The 18,191-nt window shown below is 41.5% G+C and overlaps 1 protein-coding gene across 4 annotated transcripts in view; it reads left to right on the top strand.

Annotated features, from left to right (window-relative positions):
* The first annotated feature begins 801 nt into the window (after nt 1-801).
* The window catches only part of Cdk19 (cyclin dependent kinase 19), a 51,358-nt gene continuing 33,968 nt past the window's right edge, over nt 802-18,191 (top strand). The window contains exons 1-2 of one of the 4 annotated variants that reach the window (XM_036168859.1): nt 802-912; nt 2,760-2,900. In XM_036168859.1, coding sequence (XP_036024752.1) covers nt 2,805-2,900 — 96 coding nt within the window. In that variant the 5' untranslated portion in view covers nt 802-912; nt 2,760-2,804. Of the gene's footprint in view, nt 913-2,759; nt 2,901-9,971; nt 10,074-18,191 lie in introns of those variants that run through there. The other 3 variants (XM_036168856.1, XM_036168858.1, XM_036168857.1) reach the window with 3 other exon arrangements.

Here is an 18,191-nt window from a genome sequence, read left to right as displayed (position 1 = left end):
TTAAAGCCAGAGAGCAGCCTCAGGTGTCATTACTCAGTCCTTTGTTTTTGTTGTTATTTTGAGATGAGGCCTCTCAGTGACCTAGAACTTGGTAAGTAGGCCAGGCTGGCTGGCCAGTGAGGAATCCACCCCCCAGGCTGTCCCCCACCCCACCATCCATCTGTCTCCACTCCATTACCATGGCTGGCTTAAAAAAACATTTTTAAAATGTGGGTTCAAGGAATTGAATCTCAGGTCCTTGTACTTGGAGTACCAGCACTTTATTCACAAGAACTATCTTCCCAAACCCAGTGACTTCTGTAGTGATACAATATTCATTTTGTTTATCATTTTACACTGCATCATTTAAAATGGTCCTAGCCAGGCGGTGGTGGCGCACGCCTGTAATCCCAGCACTCAGGAGGTAGAGCCAGGCGGATCTCTGTGAGTTCAGGGCCAGCCTGGTCTACAGAAAGAGTTCCAGGAAAGGCACCAAAACTACACAGAGAAACCCTGTCTTGAAAAACAAACAAACAAACAAAAGGTCCTGTTTAACACACACGAGCACATATGCACGTTGTAGAGGAGGCTCAGAAAGGTGCTGACAGTTTCTCTCCAGGAATGGTATTGGAGAGCTATCTCCCCTTCATGCTGTTCATCTGGCTCTTCTGAAATTTGAAGAGTTCATGTGAAAGCTAGGCATGGTAGTGGCCTGGGTCTTGTAAGACCTTGTTTCAAATAGAAAAAAAAATCCTGTTCAGATTCCCTTCTAAGCTCCTCCTTGCTAATGAGTAGTGATCTCTGTCTTTCTCTTGCCTTCAGCTTTTGAGAGAACTGAAGCACCCTAACGTGATCGCATTGCAGAAGGTGTTCCTTTCGCACAGCGACAGGAAGGTGTGGCTGCTGTTTGACTATGCAGAACATGACCTTTGGGTAAGTTTAAAGTCTCTCTGTCAAAAGGATTATTTTATCTAGGTAAGGGGCATGTATGCAATCAATATGTACTACTAATTCACAGAAAAGAAAGCTCACTGTCCATTCCAGCTCAGAGCAACCACAGTAAATGTTGATTTTAAAATGGCAAGTTTCCCTTGAGGAAGTTTTGCTAGAATAAGAGACTAGTTCTGCTCAGGCAGTTAATGGCAGCTTGGTGATATGCACAGTGAAAACTGGTTCCTTTTTGTGAAGTACACAGGGCTCCAATTTGACCGAGAATATGCTTGTGAGTAGTTTTTAAGTTAAAGTTGATCTCTTACCATATCTTGGTATTTAAAACTGGGTCTACCAAATAAAACTATGCATATAGTTTTTAGAATGACTTATCAATACATAAAAGAACCAGAGCATTGTAAACATTTTGTGTCTAAAATGACCAAAAATTTTTAAAATGTGACAGTTAAATTATGGATAAATTCAGTTCAGTATGTTATTGTGTGCCTTCTACATAAATCAAAAAAATCTTCATAAGAACAACTTGGACAGGCTTATACATAGGGTTTTGAAAGACCTTTGAAAGTCCATGCTATTCCAGAGCTGTTGATGAGTACTTCCAGTGATTTCTTAGTAAAAATCACATGGTTTGGCTGGGTAGATGGCTCTGTCAGTAAAAAGTACCTGCCATCAAACATAAGGACCCGAGTTTGATTCCCCCAGGACCCACATGGTGGGCTGAGAGAACCCGTTCCTGTGAGTTACCTTCTGACCTCCACATGTGCATGTACACACACACACACACACACACACACACACACACACACACACACTTACACACACTGCATAAATAAAATGTTTAAATGTTATTTTGCTCATCATGGTAATGCACACCTGTAATCCAAGGCCTTGAGAGGTGGAAGCAGGAGAATCAGGAGTTGATGGTCATCCTTGAGTACATGAGTTTGAAGTTATCCAAGGCTACCCGAGGACCTAGCTCAAAACAAAAGCATCTTCCCTATCATAACCCCCTTTATTTCTACAAGGCTCATGTTAATAGTAGTGTGGGGCTGATGCTGTGGCTCAGCAGTTAGGAACACTGGCTGTTTTTATGGGACCTTGCTGGGATTTGAGTACAGACGTGGAGTGGGAGTTAGAGGAGGCTGTAGCATTTCCTCCCTTGCATTACAGTGCTTTTATAATCCACATTTAACATGTGATGTGAAAATGGCGGTCTGGTTATTGATACGTCAGCCGTTTGACAAATGGCTGTCTTAGGTTTGAGACCTAACAATTACTACTGCAAGTTGTTAAAATTCTCCAATTTCTTTTCTTCCTTTTCTCTGTTCTTTCTAATGTTCTCTCCTATATAATATTAAATTCTAGGAACATATCACATTCTTTTGTGCCTCAAGGGAGAGTATTTTCCAAGTAATTCTGATATATCCATTGTCAGTGATGTTATACAACTATACTAAGTACTAACTGTTTATGTAACAGCCACGATTTACAATTTGCCATTCTTTCTTCCTCCCATCCATATAGAATATTACCAATACTCTTGTTAGACTGGCATTTAAGTATCAATTCTTTTTACCTTTTGAGGCTATTTAGTGAAAATCTCAGTGTTTTCATGAGATTTGATCATTATAGACCCACATTAACATGGTCACATTCATCCCCAAATATATTTTTTGGACAACTTTATTATTCAGGAATTTTTATATTATTAATTTAAAAGTTAATTGTAAAGTACAGAACAATTATTTCAATTTTTATTGTTTTCCCCCCTTTGCTAGAGACATGAGCAGACTATATTATTACAGTATGTTTTATTTTCTAATTTTTAGCATATTATTAAGTTTCACCGTGCATCAAAAGCAAATAAAAAGCCCATGCAGTTACCAAGATCTATGGTTAAGTCACTGCTTTACCAGATTCTCGATGGTATCCATTACCTCCATGCAAACTGGGTGCTTCACAGAGACCTGGTAAGTTTTTTGTTTTTCTTTTTAATTCATCAGTACATCTTTTTCTTTCTCTTTTAATAAAATCATACCTCTTGGTATAATTATAATAGAACATTAGCTAAGAAAAATGTATAAATACATACTAAAGGAGGGATAAAAACTCACCTATAACCTATAATCAAAAGACTAGAAGCTGATGTCATGGCAGCTGCTGTCTATAAGGTCAGCACTTGGGAAGCTGGAGTAGGAGGATCGCCATGAGTTCAAGGACAGCCTCAGTCCCTCCCTCCCCCTTCTCTCTCCCACCCCCCACTGGCTCTTTCTCTCTCTCTCTCTCTCTTCATTTACCCTTTGCTGAGAGCAGTAGTGCACACCTATGATCCCAGCACTCAGATGGAAGAGCGTAAGTTTGCAGCCAGCCTGGGCTACATAGCAAGATTCTGTCTCAGATAATCAAGAACCAACCAAACAAGATTATCTTTAGACATCTGGTGTCTGTTAATGCTCAGCTAATAGGTAAAGCTAGTGCATTTCACTTCAATTTGTCTTTATATAAAAACTCTAATAATGGAAATTGACTTCTCATTTTTTGTCCCTTTAAGACTTAAGCTGAAATAATGACATTATGTCTGGTGAAAATAATGTTATTACCAGCATTACTTAATAGTAAATAAATGGATAAATGCGTTTAATAACTAGAACATACTTATTAGGCAAATTAGCCACAATGCAAATGTTTGGTCATATATTTTAATTCGGTGTATATAACAAACATTTGTTAGCAACCAAATTATATGTGAAGTACTTTTCTTCCTTTTCAGCTTAGATTATTAATTTTTTTATTAAGACTATAAGGCATAGGATCACTGTAATCCTCATGAATTTGTCATTGGAGGTGCTGTTCTCCCTCACATGATTTCATAATAATTTATTTTTTAGGGTTTTGCAGATTTTAGATCCAGAAATGATAGGGTTAGTCGAGGCAGATTCCAGCTTCATTAACTGAGGAGAATTGTTTGCTACGGAAGAGAAGGAATGCATAAAGAGGTGTAGTTAGCACCTGTGGCACCTTGTCAGTCAGGCCTGGAGTCTGCCTTGGCCGGCTCTTGCTGCGACATTGACCACAAGTCATCCATTCATTTAGCATTTTTAAAGAATCCAAGGATCTTTACGTCTTCTAGATTTCCAGTTTTGTATTTACCATTGAGTCACCAGGTTTTAAAATGGTTCATCATACTTGAGAATGCTTTGGAATGGTCGTAGATAGATAGCATTTAGATTTTGTACTTTTAGGTTCCAGTCACATTTAAATCATTAGTGAGAATCTTTTATTCGGGACTGAATGTTTTTCTCTTGTTTTACAAAGTTCCTTGTTCTAAATAGAAGACTTCATCGTGGTTTACTTGTGATACTGTGATCTGAATGCCTACTGGTACTGTTCAGAATGACCAGGACTCAGTTTTTCCTGTTGAGTTTGCTGTTCTTTGGTATCTTCTCCCCTGGTTATGGCAGCAGCCTCCTCCTGGCAGAGAAACATCCCTTCTTCCCTCTCCACAGACCTTCTTTGTAGTTCACATCCAGAGCGTGACTTCTATAATACCTTTCTACTCGTCTGTTTTTATCCCCTGTGCCTCCTTCCTTCTCAGGCCCTTAACAGTCTTCCCCCTCCCAGTCCGTTTATTAGCCTCTCAGGAACTTTGGAATATAATCCTATAGAAAAAGTGAAGTTTAAGTTTCCTAATTAGTTTTCAGGATCTTACTGGGTGTAGTTGTAATGACTTCAGATGTTTTCTGTACACACACCCTCTTCCTTTCTGCATGCCTTTTACTAATGGTTGTTCCTGTATCATGCGGAGGTCTCTTGCCTCAACGGCTCACATTTCCATGTCTACTGTTCTTTGTCTCTACACACTTAAATGTACTTGTCTTTCAAGGCTCAGCACAAATACTAAAGCTTGGGGCTGGAGAAGGCCAGCAGTTAAACACTGGCTGCTCTGGCCAAGGACCTAGGTTTGATTCCAAGCACCCGTATGGCAGCTCACAGCTGACTGTAACTCCAGTTCCCAGGGATCTTATGCTGTCTTCTGGCCTCTACAAGTACCAAGCATGTACCTGGTGCACAGACAAACGTGCAGAAAAACACCAATACACCATAATAATATAGAAATTTAAAGCTTACTCTCATAATCTGTCTCAGCTTTGAAATGTAACAATCTTTCATTGTTTTTCATTCCTGTTATGTTCATTGTTATTCTCTTAGGGTTTTGTTCATCTCCTATAGATGTCTTAGAGCAGCTGTTCTTAATCTGTGGATTGACAACTCTTTCATAGGGATTGTGTAAGACCATTGGAAAACAGATATCTGCACTAGGATTCATAACAGTAGCAAAATTACAGTTATAAAATAGCAATGAAAATAATTTTATGATTGGGGGTCACCACCACATGAGGAGCTGTATTGAAAAGGGTCACAGCATTAGGAAGGTTGAGAGCCACTATCTTAGATCATCTCCCAGATTATAACTTTCTGAGAGGGCAGGGTTTATGATCCTTGTTGTATACAATAAATGTTGTAGAAATGCCAGAATGTTGATTATTGCATTTTTGTAACCAAGTATTTGAAACCCTGTTCTCAGTGAATTATTTTTGTGTCTGTGTAAAAAAGGGGGAAATGGGAATGATGCAGCTGTGACTGCATCAGAGACCCTCTCAAGGGGTCTGTAGGCTACTGTAAGCAGCGTGACACAAACACCAACAATTACAAGTTAGGGAGGATGACATGGTAGGTTCTTCAGAGGCGCAGGCGCACTGCTGTTTTTCAAGCTAAGAGGAGTTACTATTTGAGTTCGGTGGGAATCAGGTGATATTTCAGGGAGCAGTTGAACCTTGATACGGAATTTGGAGATTTGGTGAGCAAAAGAAAGCTGTAGAAGTGCTGGTTATAAAAATTCTAAGATGAGAAGGCCCTTGTATTGTCTCAGGAAGGACATGAGTTGTGCCTGGCTTAAATAGGGATGGCTGGGTGTAGGACAAAAAGATGTGGATTGCAGCCGGATGGAGGCAGGCTTAAATATCGGGTCCTAGTATTGGTGGGTTTATTTGTTTTAAGTCCCTGAGTCTTTGTGAGCTGAAGAGTGGACTCCCCACTGATTACAAAGCCTATCTCCCAGGGTGAGCATAGGGCTTACATGTATTCGAGAGATGTTCTGAACTATCTTAGTGCCTGTTTATACTGTTCCCACACAGTTACTGTATCTTTCCGCCATTCCTAAGTAACTAAAGGAATCGGGGACAGTCTCCCTGGCCTTCCATTAACTGAGATTTTGATAGCTCTCTGTATCATACATACTGCCTTGCTTTTGCTCAAGTATTTTCAGGAATGGAATATTCAACCTATACATATACGTTGTCATCAGTAGAAAAATGTAAAGTATATAAAATAGGAATATATTATTAAAAGGAGATGGAGATGCTGGAAATTTCTTTTAGTGAGCTGAAGAACAGGGCTACTGTTTGAGGTGCTGGAAGGCTTTTGACTACTTTATTTCCTGTTCTTTACACCATTTGTTAAGTCACAACTGTTTCTGTGTGCTCATTGTCTCTAAATGATCATTTCATATGACAAGCCTGGAAAACTCATGCAAGTATAGTATAGAAAAAACATAAACTTGCAACTTGATGGCATAACAAAGGAAGTTGAGGTAACTAAATTGATGTTTTGTTGTTGTTTTCCTGTCTGGAACAATATTTCAGTTGTGTGATTTGGATCCTAGACTGTAATACAAAAGCAGAGAATTTTAAAGCCACCAAAAAGATGTTTTGAATTGAGGAATTGGCTTTAAAAGGAAAGGGGAGAGAGCTGAAAGTATTTATCTTGGCTGAGAGACGGTGAAGGAGAGGCATAAGTCTATAAATATTTGAGACCTGTAAACAGTTTGAGAGAAAGCTGTATTTTAATTTTACAGCAGGATGGAGCGGAGTGAGATGATGAACCACAGGATGACTCACGTTTCTGGGGTTGCTGTTCTGGACCTGGAGGAATGCCAGCATGCAGTTGGTAGCCTTCCTGCAGTGTGAACTTCTTAGAGCAGGGTTCACATCTCATTGATTCTGTCCTGGCTCTGGCTATTGTCTGTGCTTGTAAGTTACTAGAGGGGGATCTCTGCAAAGCATATAACACTTCTCATTATTCTTCAGCAAAGACAGAAGTGTGCTGGCTAAATGTGGTGCTACGTGGATTTATTGACCTTCAGTTTCAGAGCATTGCTACCAGGCCCGTGGCATAAGCTGAATGGCCAGCTAGACTGTCCTTTTCACTCCGGTCCCAGAACCTGGCCTGGCCCGTGCTAAGCACTAGTTCTTCATGGAGTAAAGATGGGAATGAACTCGGGCCTGGCCTAGCTCTTCTCTTTAGAGAGTCTGTGGAAGTCCCACCCCAAAAGGTAACCTGCATTTTGAATAGTTGTGTTTTTATGTTAGTGAGTTGAATTTGTATTTGTTTAAAGTACAAAGGAGGGGCTGGAAAGGTGGCTCAGTGGGTAAGCATATTTGCTGCACTTACAGAGTAGCAAGGTTGGGTTTCCAGCACCCATATGGCTGCTCCCAACCATTCTTAAGTTCCAGGAGATCAGATGCTCTTCCTGGTACCTTGGGCTCCACGCACATGCGGTGTATACATATAGGCAAACACATGCATACAAATAAAATAAAAATAAATCGATCTTTTAAAAAAAGCCTAAAATAAAAAATTTCTAAGATGGCCATTAAGCCTCTGTTTCCTTCCCTGTAACATGTAGGTAATGGTGACTTATATGCTTGACTACCTACCTTCATACTGAGGGCTCTGAATTCCTCCCAGTTGCCCTCTGGACAGTAGGTGCCTCTGGACAGTCCATCCATCAACACTCCAAGCATACCTTCCTTACACAGTTCCTTCAGCCTGATGCTTTTTCTAGCCTGTCTGCGTAAAGCGGAGACCAGGTAGAGGTGTGTGAATCACCCTTCCTGGTTCTTCAAAAGATTTAAAAAATTAGTCTGTATTTCCTGTAGCTTATATTTGAATAGTACAATTATTTTTGCCAAGACTTTAACATTTAAAATATGAAGTTTAAAAAAAAAACTTAGATAACTAATGTCATCATGTAAGTGCTTTGGATAGCTTATTTTCCCTCTTAAATGAGATGTCATTGAGATTTTCTGGAGGCAAGAATGCTGTGCTAGTCAAATGACTTTCTATTTTCATTTGATTTATTAAGCTAAGCATCTGCTTGAAGAGAGTTACTGCAGCAGGTAGTATTTGTCTGAGTAGGACTTAAGCGCTCTTGATGGTTGGTTTTACACATTAACTTACACAGTGTAAGCGGGGTCAGGCCTGCACTTAGAGTAAGTAGTGAAGAAAGCTAATGAGGCAGTCCCCAATGAAGGCTGCAGCTTTCCTCTCTCTGGTCTTAGCTGTGCAGTGAGTTCCTGTGCCGACCTCCTGAGGATGATGGGCTGGAACCCAGAATGGATAGACAAGCAGACCCTTTCTTCCCTGCTGCTTTTGTGGGGCCATTTGTTACAGCAGCAGACAAAACTAGAACGCATTCTGATAAATAAACAAGAGCTGCAGCGTCCATCTGCAGAGGAGGCTGATCCCTATTGGAATCTCTGAGGAATTCCGTTTGTTAGTGTGAAAGGACTTCTCAACATGGTGGGCCTTGAAGGAAGGAGCAGTCCCTGGAGAGGGCCTTCCTTAAGAGTGAGAGTGAGCTGGGCAACCCAGCACTCGGGAGAGGCAGGTGGAGCTCCAAGTTCCAGGACAGCATGGTCTACATAGAGAAACCCTGTCTCGAAAAAACAAAGCACACAAAAAGAGGGAGAATGGAATGGGACAGGGGGCAGCGTCAGCCAGCTATGAGAGGGAAGCAGGTATGTGGTACTGGCTTGTTGTTCTGAGAGGAGGGAGCCTCAACTGAGTACATGCCTCCATAAGGTCGTGCTGCAGGCAAGTCTGTTGGGCATGTTCTTAACTGGTGCAGGGCCACCTCTGGGCAGGTGGTCCTGGGTGCCACAGGAAAGCAGGCTGAGCAGGCTGAAGGGAACTAGCCTGTAAGGAATGCTCCTCCATGGCCTCTGCTCCAGTCCTTACCTCCAAGTTCCCGCTTTGAGTTACGGCCCTGACTTCCCTCAGTGATGGAGCTTGAGAGGTACAAGATGAAATAAACCCTCTTCCCTAAGTTGTTAGCCATGGTGTTTTATTAAGGCCATAGAAACCCTACCTAAGATGGGGGCGGGGGCCCTTCTCCAGGTGGAATGCATGTGTCCATGCACACACACAAAGACACATACAGACACAAAAATAAAAATAATTATAAATCAGTCAAAACCAGAGACCACAGACAGGAGCACTAGGTCTTTGAGTTAAGACTGAAAAGTCCATTCAGTCTTGCTATCTTATTGTTTTTATTGAGACAAAATTTATATGTAATGATATATCCATTTGAAGTACAAATTGAATTTGTGATAAAAGGTTGTCCAGGCAATCCCCACCATGGCATTACCTAAGGTCTCGTCTTGAGGATGTAAGGACTGGTGTTTTCTTTTCACCAGGTTACATGTGGTGGTTATTTTGTGGGACATACCTTCCTCTGAGCACACTTCCAGAGGTGAGGGGCAAAACTCAGTACACTGTAAGTCTCCGGGGGCTCCTGCTTCCAGAGCCCTGGCGCATGGTCGCGGTGTGTCTTTGGGGGTGTTGCCTTCTCACTTGGGCCTGCCGCTTTCTTGGAGAGTGCAGTTAGAGGAAGTTAGTCTTTTCACTCTGGGCCCCAGATTCTTCATCCGTAGAGCAAGAGAGCTCAGTCTGATCATTTTTTCCCTGATGCTCTTCCTTTCTCAGTAGAAGAGTGAGCATAATCGCACGTAAAACTTAAATAGGACGGGAAGAATCGAGGGCCACAGACAGGAGCCTTTGGACTTTGAAGCCACAGCTAAAACTGAAGACCATTCAGGGACGCTGTTTAATTAGGTCAGTTTTGTTTGGATGAGGCCGTAGATGTAACAGAAAACTGCATCTTGTGATTGTTGCCTCTGGGAGGTGTAGGTCTCAGTGCTGAATCTGGACACCTGTGCACAGCTATTCCTGCTGCTGCTGCTGCTGCAATGTGAAGTAGAGTTGGATTGTTTCCTCCCTTTGACCTTGAAGCGAGTTAGGTAAATAGCCCTCCAGATACATGTGTTTGTTTTGCATGGAGCTTTTCATAATGGTTGCTTTTTATTGGTTCTTGTTAAGGAAAAGAAAGCCTTATCTTTGCTGTTCAGGCCTATAAACACTTCTAAAAGCAGACAAAGGAGTGCATTGTTAACTGTTGGCAGTGCTAGGTTGGCAGGCATTGTTTACTGTGAGTACCAAAGTTGGATTAACATAACTGTTATATTACAGATACCACCAGCCTGGCTTACAGTAAAATGAAACGAATCATGGACTTGGTATTACAGGTTGCTTCTAATTTACAAATAGCTTATAAACATGAAACTTTATTGTGAAGATTTTCTCACTTACAGATAACATTTTAAATAGTGGCTAGGTTCTAGAAGGCTTTTTAGCTTACTATGTATATAAAGTATGAAAGTAATAGTATTACTGAATAGAACCGTCATTTAAAACTGGATTTTTTAATTTAATTTTATTTTTTTGGCCAGGCAATAGTGGTGTATGCCTTTAATACAGCACTGCATTCAGGAGTATGGTGATATTTTATTTGTACTGAAATGTGATTTTATTTGTATGTTAATAAATTAAGTTGCCTGGGGGTCAGAGCTAATAGCAAGCCATAGAAGAAGCTGGGCGGTGGTGGTGCACGCCTTTAATCCCACCATTTGGGAGGCAGAGCTAGTCGGATCTCTGTGTGTTCAAGGATACAGCCAGCATGGAGACACACGCCTTTAACCTCAATACCAACCATAGAAGACCTGGGGGTCTGTACAGACAGGGAGTGACGAGGAGGTCATGTGGTTGGGTTTACAACCAATGAGAAGGCAGAACAGAAAGTCAATAAAAGGACAGACAGACAGGAAGTAGGTTTCTTGCTGAGGGGAAGGACAGCAGTGGCAGTGAAGGGTAAGAAAGGGTTTTTAGCTCTTAGCTATTGCTCTGACCTCTTGGGATTTTAACTCTGCATTTGGCTCTGTGTTTCATATTTAAAACTGTACATCTACACAGGAGGCAGAGGCAGGCAGATCTCTGTGAGTTTAAGGCTAGCCTGGTCTATAGAGGGAGTTCTAGGACAGCCAGAGCTACACAGAGAAACCCTGTTTCCAAAAACCAAACCAAACAAACATCCTGAATATTTTTGTCATTGGGTTTCTGTGGAGGAAGTGCTTGTTTACAGACTTAGAACTTGCTTTGTAGACTTACTTTGACTTCCTAATATGTACTAGACACTATACTGAGCACTTGGGATATAAAAGTTAATAAAATACAACCTCTTCCCTCAATGAGTCCATTGTGGGGGAAATTCATATACAGGTAGCATAAAACAAAGATGCTTTAAAGAAACTACAGGAGTAAGGGTGCAGTTCACTGGTAGAACACTTACCTAGCCATGAGCAACAATGCTCTCATTCCAGTGGCATACATGTTTACACACACATACTCACACATGCTCACCCAGAGACAGAGATAGAGACAGTTTGCAGTATGAACATGAACATTCAAGTATAAAATATTGAGAACATGGAATTAGAACCTACCTAGTTGGGATGAGGGCCTTAGAACACTAAAAATAAGTGGACATTAATACGGCGAAGGCGATGGATCTGGGAGCATTCCAGGCAGAAGAAATGGCATAGACAGAAATGGCCACCTGGATACCACTGGGTGCTGTGACTGGAACAAAGAGAAGGCAGAGCAGCAAGGAGGGCCAGTGATGGAGGATCCCAGGTGTTCTGTTTAAGTGTGGGCTTTCCTGAGCTGAGTAGGTTGTGGGGTTTGTGTTGGTTTTGTTGTTTTTCGAGACAGGCTTTCTCTGTGTAGTTTTGGTGGCTATCCTGGATCTTGCTCTGTAGACCAGGATGGCCTCAAACTCACAGAAATCTGCCTGGCTCTGCCTCCCAAGTGCTAGGATTAAAGGTGTGTGCCACCACCCCCTGGCAGAGCTGGGTAGGTCTTTAAGAGAGCTCACACTTAAAAGTTCTGTTTGGGGCCTCAGAGGAGACAGTGTGCTGGAGAGAGAGCGTGGAGGTCCACGGCAAGCGGGTCAGAGTAAGGAGGAGGTAATCCTCGGCCCGAGGCAAGAGCTGAGAGCAGTGAGCAGGGTCACAGCATAAAGGGCAGAACCGAGGGCAGGCTTTTGCTTCTGTCGGCCAAGGGGAGAATACCCAGAGAAGACAGCTTAGTCACAGAAAGAACAACTCATCCAGAATGAATGGAGCTGGGCTACTTGTGGAAATGATTTACCTACAGTTGACCTATTTCTAAGATACGTGGAAGATTAGAGACCTAGCAGTCTTGATTTGGGAGTCATTAATGTACATGTGATTTTTGGAACCCTGGAGTAAAATCCTAGTTTTTAAAACATATTCATAAATACACTTGATAGAGTTTAGCATGTTCACTCATTTCCTGATATTTCTTTTAAATGGGACATCACCTGTGAAAAGACACTTATGCCTAACGCCATAACTGGGTGAATTGTGAGTGCTAACCATTTTCGGTTCAGTTCATTTGTGTATTTGTTCCCTAGCCAGTTAGTATATGGAAGCTTCCTGTAGACATGAGAGTGCTCGGACGTTCATCAGCAGTGTCTGGGGACTGGCCGCATTGACCGGTCTCTGCATTTCTCACCCACCTCTCTTGTGACTCCTTCCTCTGCCCTACTACTCTCCCTCTTTGTCTTGAGGTAGCCTTAGCTAGCCTGGAACTCATAGTGACGCCTGCCTGCCTCTGCTTCCCAAGTGCTGATATTAAAGGTGTGCTCTGCCATGCCCTGCTCCCTCCCTCCCATTTATTTTGATTTATTCATTCATTTACTCGTTTATTTATTTATTCATCCATCCATCCATCCATCCATCCATCCATCCATTTATTTATTTATTTATTTATTTATTTATTTATTTATTTAGAGACTAGCTCTCCTTTCCCAGGCTGTTCTTGAACTTGTTAAGTAACCAAGGAAGACTTTGAAATCTGATCCTCTTGCCTCCACTTTCCAAATGCTAGGATTCTTGGCATAAGTCACTATGCCTTGCATATTTTTAAATGCTCAACTATCTAGTTAGTGAGGTTGTTTTAAGGTGTAGATAATTATGGTGGACTAATGTCTGCCGATGACTACTGTGTGTGTTCAAGGAAAGAAAGCACTGTGCTTCCTCCTTGGTAGTTATGTGTTCTACAGCACAGAATCTCATTTGTTCAGGGGAACAATGAAGAAGAGTGTGCAGAAACCAGTCTCCTGGGATCGTACTTGTGTATCAAAAGGGAAGGGAATTGTACCACACTATATGGAAATGAAAGCATAGTTGGAGCCACTAATACCAGGCCAGCATTGTCCATTATTGTAGAAACTAGCCCAGCTTCAGCTCTGCTTGCCTTGTTCCTGTTATTTAAGGCTGGCTAGTTGTGTTTGTGCTTGTCTGTCTTTGGTGCTGTTAAGAGTCATCGTGAGATTGCCCGATATGCTGAAGTGGGAATGCAAAGCAGATGTAGTGGGATGGTTGTGGATCTCTATGCTGTTCTATTTATGAGACACCAATTAACTGAAGTAAATTTAACCCTGTGAAAGAAGTGATCCTATAAAAGGAAAAGCAGATTGGGAGTACATGGAAAGTATCCTAAGTGTAGGTTTAAGAATTACTAAATTCTGTGGAAATATGGACATTTAAGGAATGGCCTCTGTATAATCCTGTTACTATTGCACATTTTCATGACTTGCCTTTACAATAGAATTTAACTAAAACAAATCCTGTAGCATTGATTTTTGTCTGTTTGATTTTATTGCTGATAGCTTAAATGTGAGGCATCCAGCTTCTGCCATTTCTGCCGTTTCTATGGCAACAAAAGTGTGCAAACCCAGCAGTATTGCTTTCTTCACAGCTGGCATTTTGTGTTCACAGTAAGAAGAAGAGTTTTGGTGAAGCGTGGTCTGTGCTAATTGGGGTGTAAGTGGGTCAGGACAATTTTGGTATGCTTCTTTTTATCTGTTTAGGTTTGTGTAGAAGGGGTATGGGTGTTGAAGTACAGTTCCCTTTCCCTCCCTACATACATACTTTCACTGAAACTAATTATTGAAGTTATAGTCTTCTTGAGAATTGGGTAGAGTTGTTCTAAGAACCTCTTCATAGACCTGGACACTCTTGATTATTTCTGTTAAAGAAAAAGTGTGAGAAAATATTCTGAAGAGTTAACATACTTTAATGGTGGATCACAGTTTATCTTGTGATTTTTTTTTTTTTAATATATGTATCTTGTGACCATATTGTGTATTTACTTGTTAGGAAGGGGACAAGTAACCCCACTTTAGGGGTGCACTTTGAAAAACCTGGGTAATTCTAGATCTTGAGCATAGGGTAGGCCACTCGTGTCCTGAGACATGGGACTGTCCCTGCCTTCCTGCCAGCAGCGTGGACCCCACACTTAGAGCTCCCATAGGCTTGCAGTGTGCCCCTCGCTGGAGTCACATCTCATTGAGGGGCCAACATTGTTTCTCAGCATAATGTGATCACAAGGACTTCTGATAGCGTTCAGTAATGTAAGCCTGTTTCCTGTTCTTGCATTTTATTTCTTTTATGAAACTATTTGTTGTTCCCATGTCACAGACTTCATTGTGTTTATATCTTAGAATTGTAAAGTGCTTTAAAAGCTCAAACTTTAGGAATTACAAGTACTATAGGAAAGTGGCTTATACACTATGATAATCTTACAACTTAAAACTTGTGACCTATCAGAAATAATCATTCTTAAGGTCTTCAGAATCTTACTTGAATTTGTCTCTGCCTTCTTTACAGAAACTTGAGTTTTAGTGTATCTGGCTTCTGTACTTGGACAAAAACTCTTTTCATTGGGCCACCAATGACCTAATCATCCATTTTGGTCACATCTCCTCAGATTTCGTTGTTTACATCTAACAGCCACTTACCGGGACCTGTGCTGTCTAGATACTCCCCTTTCCTCCCTCTAACCTTGGTCTCAGGCCTCCCCTTTCCTCCCTCCTTACTCTCTAGCACCTTGCTCACCTGCTCCTCTTGTGGCAACCCTTAACAGCTATCAGACCCACACTCTGGGCTCTTGCTAAAAGCAGAACCACTGGAACCAGGAAGGAAGTCCTTCCTTGGTTCCCTTTCTACAGTCTCGTGTTCTGCCCTTGTAACTGCTGTGGTTCTTCACATCCTACAGTTCACCAGGAACATGCTTGCCTCCTGTTCAAGTTGCTCTGTCTCTCCCTAGCTGGCTTTTCCCTAAGGATCCAGGTGGCACACTCCCTCCTGCACTTCTTCAGACCTTATTCCAAGGTTAGCTTCTCAAAGAAGCATTCTCTATAGAGTCAGAGACAATACCTTCCCGTCCGTTCCTTGTTTTATTTTTGGTTGCTGCCATCATCTTACTATGCACATGCAAAAATGCTTGCAGTATTTATGTATGCTAAAGCATGCGTAAAGATGCTGCGAACTGCTGAGAACCTGCCACCTCCCAGGTAGGCCAGCAGCAGCAGCATGGTGCTGGTCTCTCCCTATCTGGTCTCGTCTTCCTCCTGAGAGGTAACAGATGGTGACTAGGTTTTGAAACTCTTATTCTCTTCCGTTTAAAAATAGACTTATCTCACTGTGTGTGTCCCTAAATACTATATTTAGCTCTGCTTGAGATTAAGCTCTATGGAAATGATGTTCTGTTATAGATATCTTTTCAGACTTTCTTTTTTCATGCAGTATAATACTTCCAAGATTAGCAATGCATTGGTAGCTATTTGTAGTTCGTTAATTTCCTTAAATTATGAACTCTTATTACAGACATTCTCTGGTATTGTGTAAAAGTGAAATTACTGATTCAAAGTAATTCAGTTATTCACTTTTTTTGTGGGGGGGGGGTTCGAGACAGGGTTTCTCTGTGATGTTTTGGTGCCTGTCCTGGATCTCGCTTTGTAGACTAGGCCAGCCTCGAACTCATAGAGATCCACATGCCTCTGCCTCCCGAGGCATGTGCCATCACCACCCGGCTCAGTTATTCACTTTTGCATAATTATACCAAATGATTTTGCAAACAGATTGTACCAGTGTACTCACCCACGAGAATGCCTGGGAGTTAGCACTGCCGTACTTCTGTTGTTCAGGTCTTGATTCTTTGACCAGTCTGGTAGGGTAAGCTGCCATCTCATTGCTCTTACTTTGCATTTTTATCATTACTGAATTGGAATGAACACATAAGGTTTTTAATTAAAAAATATTTTTGCTGTAGTTAAATTTCTGAATATTTTTCCTAATTTTCTATATGGTTGGTTTTTTATTTTGACTTGTAGAAGGTCTTTCGTCTTGTAAATATTGCTCCTGTTTGTGCTGTGGATTTCATTTTCTTTATGTTTTAATGAAGCAAAATTTATCTGTCTTTTATGCTCAAAAATTTTAATGTCTTCATAAAGAAATTTGTTTGATGATGGAGAGATTGCTCAGCGAGTGATTAGATGTTACTGTTCTTATGGAGAACCTGAGTTTGGTTCCCAGCACCCACATTGGGTGATTCACAGCTCCCTAAAACGTCCTTCACCTCAGGATCTGATACCTCTGGCTTCTGTGGACACTGTATCATGTGCACAGACATATCCACATATATAGAGTTAAAAATAAAGTCAGTCTTTGAGGTGGGGGAACGAAGAAGAAGAAGCCTACCAGGATTAGATAGTTTTGCCAAATGTCATGGTGCACCCCTCTAATCTCACTACTGAGGAGGCTGAGGCATAAGGATTTTAATTTGAAACCAGCTTGAGTTACATGAGCTATAGGCCAATTGGGCTCTGTAGTGAGTTCCTATCTTAAAGAAAGAAAGAAAAGTTATTTTTGTATTTTTTATTCAAACTTTTGGTTTTCTTTTATATATATATATATATATTATATATATATAATATGTATAATATATATAAGCTTATATATTATATATAAACCTTGTCTCTATATATCTATATATATGTTTTGTTTTGTTTTGTTTTTTTTGGAGCTGAGGATCGAACCCAGGGCCTTGTGCTTGCTAGGCAATCGCTCTACAACTCTCTCTATATTTTTTGAGACAAGATTCCTCTGTATAGCTTTGGAACCTGTCTTGGAACTTGCTCTGTAACCCAGGCTGGCCTCAGACTCACAGAGATCCGCCTGCCTCTGCCTCCTGAGTGCTGGGATTAAAGGCATGTGCCACCACCGCCCGGTTATCATTTATATTTTTATTCCAGTTGAAATTGATATATGTTGATATATATGTTATGAGGTAAGGATTCATTTTATTTTGTTCTATCTTTGGGTAACCTGTTACTGCCCTTGCATCCTTTTTTGAGTAGTTTCTCCACTGACTTCAAGTTCTCTGTGTCCTGGCCTCGTAGGTCCTCACTCTGAGCCTCTGCTGTAGATCTGAAACAGGTCTCGATGTTTTGCTTTGAGCCCAGTTCCTATACCCACTCCTCCGCCCTCCACACACTCCTGTCACAAATGGCTTGGCTATTCTTAGCTCTTTGCTCTTATTTATTTAATTGTGGGGTGCTGGAGATTAAACCCAAGCCTTGAACTTGCTAAATAAGTCCTGGTGTTTTGGTAGTCTTGCCGAGTCACCGGCATGGACATAGAGGGATGTGTAGCCCTCTCCATTCCTCCCTTCTCCTGCGCTTCTTCCACGCACAGACTATCACTGGATAACCTGATTGCCCTCAGACGTGTGCTTCTCTTCCGACGTCTGTAATTACAGGCATGCACCACTCCGTCCAGCTCGTTTCTTGGCTTTATCTACCTTGTATACACAGTGTGAAAGGCGTGCAGTTCTTCCTGGGACCCTGTGCTTTTCAGCCGTTGCCAGACCTCTTCTTGTCTGTACCTCCTGTGTTCTTACGCCACTTGTCTTAGAGATTCATAATTCCCTGCTGGTTCCTGTTTCTGCCCGATCTTTCTAAGACTGCATAGTGTTTGTTTGGGTTTGTCTCTTGCTTGGCTATTCTGTTGAGCTGCTGCTGCTTTTCTTAAACACTCCAGGCACATACTCTCTCTTGTGTAGGCTTTTTCCTGACAACACTCAAAGCCGTGAACTTCCCTTATCAGTCAGTGCTTTATTAGCTGCCTTCCACAAGTTTTGGTAAGATGTATTTG

This window comes from Onychomys torridus, chromosome 19, assembly GCF_903995425.1.
Source record: "Onychomys torridus chromosome 19, mOncTor1.1, whole genome shotgun sequence".
NCBI lineage: Eukaryota > Metazoa > Chordata > Mammalia > Rodentia > Cricetidae > Onychomys > Onychomys torridus.
This window is presented reverse-complemented; position numbering and strand designations above follow the sequence as displayed.